Raw genomic sequence first — 10,613 nt, 5'->3', positions numbered from 1 at the left:
ACTCCAGACTCTTCCACCTATTGTGTCTGTGTGAAGCCCTGCGTGTGTGTCCTGTGTGTGTGTGTTGTCCCTCAGATTACAACAACTCCACTGGGATCATAGTCAATCTTTTCTGGGTGGAAAACCACATTCTTTTCCCAGTGTGTCAAAACAGAATTGTTCTCAACATCTGAGGAATAATCCGTGGGAGTTGGGGGGGGGGGGGGGGGGGGGGCAGAGGGTAGAAGCTATTCCGAAACCTGTCTGTGTGTCTCTGTTCTATTGAATCATGTCACACGAGACCGCCCCGGGTGCGTCTGCAAGCATCGGTGCTTTCCGTCGTGTCTCAAATGGAAACTGGTGTTGTTTCAGATGCTACGCTTCAAGGTTGCAAGCCTGTTGATACACGCGTGTGCCCAGTATCGTTTCCATGTAATACAACTCATCTGGTTGTCGAGCAGAGCAGACCTGGGTCAGTTCCATCTGGTTGTCAAGCAGGCTTCAGTCAGTTCCATCTGGTTGTCGAGCAGGCCTGGGTCAGTTCCATCTGGTTGTCGAGCAGGCCTGGGTCAGTTCCATCTCTCTCTGTCTTTTTTTTCTATGAGGGTGTGTGTGTGTGTGTGTGTGTGTGTGTGTGTGTGTGTGTGTGTGTGTGGTGTGTGTGTGTGACGACACATAGCCATTGGCTTTACTTCACATCAATCATCTCCCCCAGCCCCCCCAACCCCTCTACCTCTCCCTCTCTCTCTCTCTCTCTCTCTCTCTCTCTCTCTTCTCTCTCGCTACCTCTCTACCTCTCCCTCTCTCTCTCTCTCTCTCTCTCTCTCTCTCTCTCTCTCTCTCTCTCTCTCTACCTCTCCCTCTCTCTCTCTCTCTCTCTCTCTCTCTCTCTCTTACTTTTCAGCACCAAAACTTTCTGGTGACAACAGAGAGATATCTAGACTCCGTTTCCCATCAGCCCCAGGTGATATGCATGGTCAGACACTGGTCCTCTCTCCTGTAGAGAGACACGCTAAGATCTGTAGACTCAGACAGCAAGGGGAAGCTAGCATTAGGTATTCTACACAGCCATCCCATCCCATCCCTCCTCACCCTCCCCTCACCCTCGCCTCCCTTCTCCCCCCCCCCCCCCTCCCCTTCTCCCTCCTCCCTCCCTTCCTCCCCACCCTCCTCCCCTCTCCCCTCCCTCCCCCCCCCCCTCCCCCCTCCCCTCTCCGCTGCAGGCTGTGTGTTCAGGTTGGCGTCAGTGTGGCCGTGCATCAGATTACCCGGATTACAGACGGGACGGTAGACGATAATCCGCTCGGCGGACAGGGGGTCACGTCGTAACTTCCCGCCGGGCGTCAGATCGCGCACGGAGACGGTGAGAAGGTCGGGTTGCCATACCGACCAGACCAATGACGGGGGGAAAGGTAAACCGCCGCGACGGGGACGGCGAGAGAAAGCGAGAGATTACGGAGATAATAACGAAGAATAAAATCAAATAAATGAATGAATTAATAAAGATAATTAGGAAGAGAAGGAGAGATTACGGAGGAATCATTTAAGGACGCGATATGAACTTCTTCTTCTCTTCTTCTCTCTGTCAAAGTCTGTGTTTAACCCTTTCTTTCTTTCTTTCTTTCTTTCTTTCTTTCTTCCATTCTTTCTTTCTTTCTTTCTTTCTTTCTTTCTTTCTTTCTTTCTTTCTTTCTTTCTTTCTTTCTTTCTTTCTCTCTGAGAACTCAGACCCACTGAGATTAGCAGACAATATGAACTAACTATTTTTTTGGCATTCTTTCTCTCTCTCTCTCTCTCTCTCTCCCTCACCCCCCCCCCCCCACCCCCCCCTCTCTCTCTCTCTCTCTCTCTCTCTCTCTCTCTCTTCCCTCACCCCCCTCCCTCTCTCTCTCGCTCTCTGTAATATGTTTAAGGGGTTGTAGAGAGCGTGTGTTAGACTGGGCTGTTGGTTATGTTATGGCGGTGAAGGATGTCCCAGTATCTGAGGAGAAGCGGGGCCACAGAAGACTACTTTTTGTTTGAATTTTCTCTTGGTTTCTTTTCTTGACGTTGGCCGTTGTGTTCCCTGGTAGCAGTTGTAACATTCCTGAGGCGGACAATAAAGGTGTGTTGAAACTCAAACTCAGCAGAGCGCTTTCACAGAACCTTCACGTCTCCATCAATTGCTCAATTGGAACAGACACACACACACATACACACACAGATGTACACACGCACACATGCACACACAAACACACATATTCACACACACACACACACACACATACTCACACACATACACACACACACACACACCCTTACACACACACACACACACTCACACACTCACACACACACACACACACACACACACACACACACACACACACACACACTCACACTCACACTCACTTTGACGAGTGATCGATTCCCAGCAGTGGGGCAGCTTGTAGTACTTACTGACTGTGGTCAGGCAGATATTTTCTCCCCAAGGCGAACTGCAAACAAATGTCGGTCTGGACCTCTCCGCTCTTCCTCCCAGCTATTTCCAGTGTGTGTGTGTGTGTGTGTGTGTGTGTGTGTGTGTGTGTGTGTGTGTGTGTGTGTACCAGAACCGGTCTTTGAAGTGACTCTACAGGCAGAGACATCTGTCTTCCATTGGGTCGGACTGTTGTTGTTTGTGGAATTGTTTGCTGTGGTTTTTCTCTCCAGCACCCCCCCCCCATTCCTCCCTCCCTCCCTCTATCCCTCCCCCCTCCCTCCCTAAGGAAAAATATCTCCCTGTATTCTATCTATGTATGTATGTATTTCGGGGAAATTGACAAATGAACTTGAATGTCATTACGGCAACAACAAAAAAAATCCCCCTTCTCTTTTCATATCCCCCACACACACACACACACACACACACACACACACACACACACACAGACACACACACACACACACACACACACACACACACACACTCACACACACACACACACACACACACACACACACACACACACACAGACACACACACACACACACACACACACACACACACACACACACGGTCATGTTTCCAACCGGGAGTCCTGTTTGCCATGTAGAAGAAGTTGTCATCCCAGTTATGACCAGGGATCTTTGAACCTAAACACACAAACGACTTGTGTACGGTAGATGACTCATATGGCTCTCTCTCAGCCAATAGGAGGCCTGTCCTGGGACCGCTGCGGTCGAGGAGCGGTTCATCAAAAGAGTGTTTTGTGGTTCTGAGGCAATGACGGAACAGGAGAGGCCGCCTTCATCCTGCTTTACACGCAGACACACACACACACACACACACACACACACACACACACACACGTGTGTGTGCATTGGCACACAGACACACACACACACACATGCACACACAGACACACACGTGTGTACGCACGCACACACACACACACACACACACACACACACACACACACATGCACACACAGACACACACGTGTGTACGCACGCACACGCACACACACACATGCACACACATGCACACATGGACACACACAGACACGCACACACACACACAGACACGCACGCGCACACACACACACACACACACACACACACACACACACACACACACACACACACAGACCCTGGCCCTCTCCAGCTGAGGTAAACATCCCCAGGGTCTAGGAAGAGGATCAGAGGAACCATGTGAAAGGGGAAAAGTGGGAGCGCTGACAGACAAAGTCCTCCTGCCCACTGGAGAATGTTTCTGTTGACGCGCAGCACCGGGAAGCAGAGAGGAGCGGAGCCTCTGTCCCAGGATCCAAGTTCAAGTTCAAGTTCAAGTTCAAGTTCAAGTTCAAGTTCAAAAACGTCATTGTCCCATTTTTTTAGGGACAACATTGAGGTGTGTCTTAAGCTTCCTCCATGGCTTAAAATAAGACACACCTTCGCACATCCCACACACACACACAGACGTACGCACACACACACGCACGCACGCACCCACACTCAGACATGCATGCGTGCGTGCACACACACACATACACACACACGCATACACACACACACAGTCACGACACACACACACAGACACGCACACGCACACACAGACACACAGACACACACACACACACACGCACACACGCACCCACACTCAGACATGCATGCGTGCGTGCACACACACACATACACACACACGCATACACACACACACAGTCACGACACACACACACAGACACACACACGCACACACAGACACACAGACACACACACACACACACACACACACACACACACACACACATCACACACAAAATACAACCAAAGAGAATGTAAACATGTGCTCCTATGAAGAATACTCTGTCTCTTCTCTCAACCTTGGGGCTAAATCTGGAGCGTTTACCCTTTAAACCTTGAGCAGCCCACCCCCTGCTTGTTGTACAGACTCTATACCCTACCAAGGAAAGGCCTATTTGTGTCACTCAATCAGTGTATGTTGTTGTTGTTGTTGTTGTTGTTGTTGTCTTTTATCTGGTTTGTATTGTTTTGACATGCTGCTGTGCAACAAATTGCGTCTCCAGGGACGTTGAAGTTGTTCTGAATGTGAATCTGAATGAACAACAGTGTCAGTCCCTGTTATGAAGAACAGTGTCAGTCCCTGTTATGAAGAACAGTGTCAGTCCCTGTTATGAAGAACAGTGTCAGTCCCTGTTATGAAGAACAGTGTCAGTCCCTGTTATGTCATCAAGTAAAATGCAGTGAAATAAATAACGCTCCTATGAAGAATACTGTCTTTGTGTATGAATGTGAGGGTCAGGAAGAGGAGAGGAATACTCTCTCTGCTGTTGTGGATGTCAGGGGAGGCTGGTGGAGGTAGACATCGGAGGACGGGCTCATTGTAATGCGTGGAATGGGATGAGGAACAGTATCAAACACGTAGCAAATGGATTACGTGTGTGTTTGATACCATTCCTCATTCAATCCCATGCATTACAATGAGCCTGTCCTCCGATGTCTACCTCCACCAGCCTCCCCTGGTGTGATGCATATCAACTGGGATTAGATAGATAGATTGTATAAAGAGTATTAGCTGGAACTGCATTCATTGGTTCCTGTGATCTCCCAACGCGGCCTTGATTGGTTCATAGATACTATACACCCAGAGCCTCTCTTGCAGCTGGTTCATAACCTGAGATATCAGAAGAGATATCAGAAGAAAAGAGATATCAGAGGAGATATCTGAGGAGATATCAGAAGAGAAGAGATATCAGAAGAGAAGAGATATCAGAAGAGATATCAGAAGAGATATCAGAAGAGAAGAGATATCAGAAGAGAAGAGATATCAGAAGAGATATCAGAAGAGAAGAGATATCAGAAGAGAAGAGATATCAGAAGAGATATCAGAAGAGAAGAGATATCAGAAGAGATATCAGAAGAGAAGAGATATCAGAAGAGATATCAGAAGAGAAGAGATATCAGAAGATAAGAGATATCAGAAGAGATATCAGAAGATAAGAGATATCAGAAGATAAGAGATATCAGAAGAGATATCAGAAGAGATATCAGAAGCTAAGAGATATCAGAAGAGAAGAGATATCAGAAGATAAGAGATATCAGAAGAGATATCAGAAGATAAGAGATATCAGAAGAGATAGCCAGGGCTGAATATTGAAATCAATAAAGGTAAAGACTAAGATCCCCAATGTGATTACCGACAGCAGCTGAGCAGAGCAACACATACCTCACAACTCACAATACTCCACAGCCTGGCCGGCTGTGTAGCTTGATTCTCACAATGGTTTTGAGAAAACTGTCATTATTCAATCAGAGTTTTTTGCAGTATTCTCAACTCCCATTGGATTATTTCTCATTGTGTCTATTAGACATATTAAGGTAAAGATGGCCGACTTTTCCCCAATTTTACACATTTTCTTACATGCAAATTGGGGCCCTGAGCAAGAAGTTGTATTTTGACCTGTGCCTCCTCATTTGAACCCCAGTCTCTAAGACCCAACTGGGTAAGCACAGTCACTCTGACCTCTGACCTCATAACCTCATCTATGTAAACATCTTCCACTACCATATTACTTTAGGCCAGCTGAGCAAGCACACAAAGTTTCTACTGAAACTTTATTTTATATATTATATACAGTACATATATTCTTTGTAATTCCTGAAAATGCTCTATGCACATACAGCCTTAAGTACATACGTATGTCTGCTTGGTGTGGGGACTCTGAGCTCATGACCGGAGCTAGGAATGAGGAAGAGGAGGAGATGATGAAGAGGAGGAGGTGATGAGGAAGAGGAGGAGATGATGAAGAGGAGGTGATGAAAAGGAGGAGATGAGGAAAAGGAGGAGATGAGGAAGAGGAGGAGATGAGGAAGAGGAGGAGATGAGGAAGAGGAGGAGATGAGGAAGGGAGTGGAAGAGGAGGAGATGATGAAGGGAGAAGCCATGGTCAAACTTTTCACATTATATTTTATTTCAGGAGTACATTGAAGAATCACGGTAACAAAAAAAAGATGAACCAAAAAAAAAAAAACATTCATATTGAAACTAAGTGAAGAGTGGATGAGTAAAAAGACTTCCAAACAGGATGTACAGACAGACAAACGTACATCATCAGAATAGAAAGGAAAATGTAGTCGTATGGCACTCAAAATGAACATACCTCGCAAGTGCTTCTTGTTTTTATTAATATTAACTGAATGCAGTGATAAAGGTAATAACAATAATAATTACTACAATCCCATAAACAATATTAACATTTAATAAACACTGTTTACAATATAGTTGAAATTCATATCATACTAAATATAACAATATTTACCAACAAACTTTTATTTATACTAGAACTCTAATCTGAAATATAATAAAAATAGCACTTAAAATAACATTTTATTACAACAACAATATTAATAGTAATAACAATAATATTAGGATATTAGAGATTGTGAATAGGTGTTGCCCCATGGCTTACTAAACAGAGTAACATCCCTCTTTGTTTTTCACAAATGCAAATATTAGCTAAAAAAACAAAACAAGAAAATGGCGAATCTCACTTTGCAAACTATCATAGCAATCTAGATCTCTCAGTTAGAAACATGTACAGAGAAAGCAGCAGACATGTGTCATTACAAACGATCAGTGGTGTGGTTGGAAGTCTCCTATAGGCATGATCTGTGGAACATGTAGACAAGAGTTCAGAGTTCAGAGTTCCCCTCCCACCCTGGCTCCCGATGCCCTCCATTGACTCAAATACGAGGAGGATTCTGGAATGCGTTTTAACAAGGCTTCCGGAAAAGAGTTTGCAGAGGCTTCCGGAACGTCTGTGAGTTGTAAGGTTCTCGTGATGAGTCATAGAGGGACTTTGGCCTCTGCTCTCCCAGTGGAAGTTTGGATGTTCCTGGTTCTGGAATGTAGTCGGAGACTGATCCCACTGTGCAACTGTGTCACATTCTAATCTCCTTAGTAAAGTTATCTCTCTATAGTAAAATTACTTCTCTATAGTAAAGTTAATTCTCTATAGTAAAGTTACTTCTCTATAGTAAAGTTATCTCTCTATAGTAAAGTTATTTCTCTATCGTAAAGTTACTTCTCTATAGCGAAATTACTTCTCTTATTTGTAGCTAAACACTCTTAGAAAAAAGGGTTCCAAAAGGGTTCTTTGGCTGTCCCTGTGGGAGAACCCTTTGAACCTGTATGGGTTCCACGTAGAACCCTTTTGGTTTCCACGTAGAACCCTTTTGGTTTCCATTTAGAACCCTTGTGGGTTCCATGTGGAACCTTCTGTGGAAAGGAACCCGAAAGGGTGTTTTTCCGGGTGTAGCACCCTGTGTTCTGAGAGTGCGGTAAAGTGTGGTAAAGTGTGGTAAAGTGTGGTAAAGTCACTTCTCTTTTATCTCGATTTGCATTTTCGTGTTGACAGGAGGAGCAGCACCTTCTCAACAGAGGTCCATGGAACTCTGCTCCAAGGGAAAGAAAACATACAATATAAAAAAAAATAAAAAAACAACAACAACAACAAAAACAAAAGCAACTCTTAAGCAGCATGTATGTAGGTCTCCTCCTCCTCCTCCTCACCATCTCTCTCCTCTCCTTTATCTCTCCTCCCTCTCTTTTCTCTTCTCTCTCTCTCTCCCTTTAGCTTAGGCAGTTCTGTTTTTTTTCTCCGTTCGGATCAAGTTCTCCCTGTAGCGTTAGGAGTCCAGGCCGCTGTGTGAGACACAGACAGTCATTGGCTGGAAGAGGCATGTCTTGGTGACATGGTAGTGAACTGAAGCACAGGTTGAAGGGTTGGCAGGGAAGAGAGGTGATTATGACGTATCTGATAGTCTTTTATGTGCAGACAGAGTAACAAAACAAAAAAAACTAAAAATGTTTCTTTTAATTCAATGGCAGGTCAGTCTGTCTGTGCCGCTCACACACCTGAGTTTAGACACACACACACACACACACACACACACACACACACACACACACACACACACACACACACACACACACACGCCCCAAATATGTCCATTCCTGCTCCCTCTGCCAACCTAGCATCCCTGAAGTCCTGTATGAGCGCCCTAACCCTAACCCTACGATCTAACCTTTAACCTTAACCTTAACCATGGAGATCTAACCTTTAACTCTAACCCTGCAGATCTGACCTTTAATCCTAACCCTAACCCTAAATATCTGACCTCTAACCCTAACCCTGCAGATCTGACCTTTAACCCTAACCCTAAATATCTGACCTCTAACCCTAACCCTACATATCTGACCTCTAACCCCAACCCTAACCATGGAGATCTCACCTCTAACCCCAACCCTAACCATGGAGATCTCACCTCTAACCCTAACCCTAAACCTAACCCTGCAGATCTGACCTTTAACCCTAACCCTGGAGATCTGGGTCCAAATAGCTGTATATACTTCCTGTTTTCTAATACCTCAAGTGTGCATGATCTAGCTTGCCTTGTTCCCATGGGAACCAACCAACGGTGAAAGGCAACACAACTACTTAGACCTAAACTACTAGATGTCTGATATCCTGGCCCAATCTATCTATCTATCTATCTATCTATCTATCTATCTATCTATCTATCTATCTATCTATCTATCTATCTATCTATCTATCTGTCTATCTGTCTATCTATCTATCTGTCTATCTCTATCTCTCTATCTCTCTATCTATCCATCTATCTATCTATCTATCTATCTATCTATCTATCTATCTATCTTTGTTTCTCCTCCAGGCCAAGATCCCCCCTCTCCTGGTCAGATATCAATGTCATTAGCACTACCCCCCCCCCCCCCCCCAACGCTTCATTCATCTGTGTACCCTGTTTCATCACTCCTTCTCTTTCTTTCTCTCTTTCTCTCTTTCTTCATCCCTCTATCCATTCAAATACACTCTAGGAAACTGCTTCTCATTTGTGCATAACTTCGCCTAACCGTACTTTCTTTAATCTCTTTTTTCATTATATTACATAACTTTTTTAATTTTATACATAGTTTTGTATATTTCTTAAAAAAAAACAAAGAAAAAAAAACAATAGAGAATATAATATAAACTTTTTGGCAGCTTCTGATTTCTCTCAAGGAAAGTCTTGGGACAGAACCCCCCCTTCCCCCCACCCCTCCACCCCTTACCCCCCTCCCCCCTTACCACCCTCCGCCCCTTACCACCCCCCCCCAGCAACCCCCCCCACCCCCCCCGCGCCTCTCTTTCCATTCCAATCGCCGAAATCCCAACCACCACCGCCACCCGATCGACCAATCACACGGCGGCTCCCAGCATCTCGTCGTCCGACTTGGCGGCAACCATGATCTGGTTCTGGTTGGAGTCCAGGCCGTAGAACTTGACCTTGAGGCCGTCAACGGGATGGACCACGGGCACGGTGACCACGCGAGGGAACGTCCGCGTGGCCAGCTCGAAGCGGCTGGTGCTGGCCAGCTCGATGGCCAGGATGCGGAGGAACAGGGTGGCCAGCTGTTTGCCCAGGCAGGAGCGGACCCCGCCTCCGAAGGGCAGGTAGTGGAAGCGGCCCTCCTTGTCCTCGCCCCTCTCCTGGCTGAAGCGGTCGGGGTCGAAGGCGTCCACATCCTTGAAGACGGCCGAGGTGTCGTGGGTGTCTCTGATGCTGTACATCACACTCCAGCCTTTAGGGATCTGGACCCCCTGGAGGGACGAGAGAGAGAGATGGATGGAGGAGTTAGACACCAGAGAGAGGAGGGAGAGATGGAGGAGTTAGACACCAGAGAGAGAGAGATGGAGGAGTTAGACACCAGAGAGAGGAGAGGAGAGAGGAGGGAGAGATGGAGGAGTTAGACACCAGAGAGAGGAGGGAGAGATGGAGGAGTTAGACACCAGAGAGAAGAGAGAGAGATGGAGGAGTTAGACACCAGAGAGAGAGAGAGAGATGGAGGAGTTAGACACCAGAGAGAGAGAGAGAGAGATGGAGGAGTTAGACACCAGAGAGAGGAGAGATGGAGGAGTTAGACACCAGAGAGAGAGAGATGGAGGAGTTAGACACCAGAGAGAGAGAGAGAGATGGAGGAGTGAGACACCAGAGAGAGGAGGGAGAGATGGAGGAGTTAGACACCAGAGAGAGAGGGAGAGATGGAGGAGTTAGACACCAGAGAGAGGAGAGATGGAGGAGTTAGACACCAG

At 46.2% G+C, this 10,613-nt stretch overlaps 1 protein-coding gene and 1 long non-coding RNA gene across 2 annotated transcripts in view; both read right to left on the bottom strand.

Moving 5' to 3' along the window:
- Positions 1-6,410: 6,410 nt before the first annotated feature.
- On the bottom strand, positions 6,411-8,678 carry LOC310824633. Its single transcript, XR_014555047.1, has 2 exons — positions 8,033-8,678; positions 6,411-7,914 (listed from the first exon to the last, which is right to left on the bottom strand). It is a non-coding gene; the product is annotated as an uncharacterized lncRNA (long non-coding RNA).
- A 993-nt stretch (positions 8,679-9,671) lies between these two features.
- The window catches only part of cyp26b1 (cytochrome P450, family 26, subfamily b, polypeptide 1), a 4,115-nt gene continuing 3,173 nt past the window's right edge, over positions 9,672-10,613 (bottom strand). The window contains exon 4 of the mRNA XM_083697894.1: positions 9,672-10,121. Within this exon, the coding sequence (XP_083554020.1) occupies positions 9,720-10,121 (402 nt within the window). The 3' untranslated portion in view covers positions 9,672-9,719. The remainder of the gene's footprint in view (positions 10,122-10,613) is intronic.

Source organism: Argentina silus (genome assembly GCF_951799395.1).
Source record: "Argentina silus genome assembly, contig: scaffold_628, whole genome shotgun sequence".
Classification (NCBI taxonomy): domain Eukaryota; kingdom Metazoa; phylum Chordata; class Actinopteri; order Argentiniformes; family Argentinidae; genus Argentina; species Argentina silus.
Note: the sequence above shows the minus strand (reverse complement) of the source record. Positions and strands in the feature narration are given on the sequence as shown.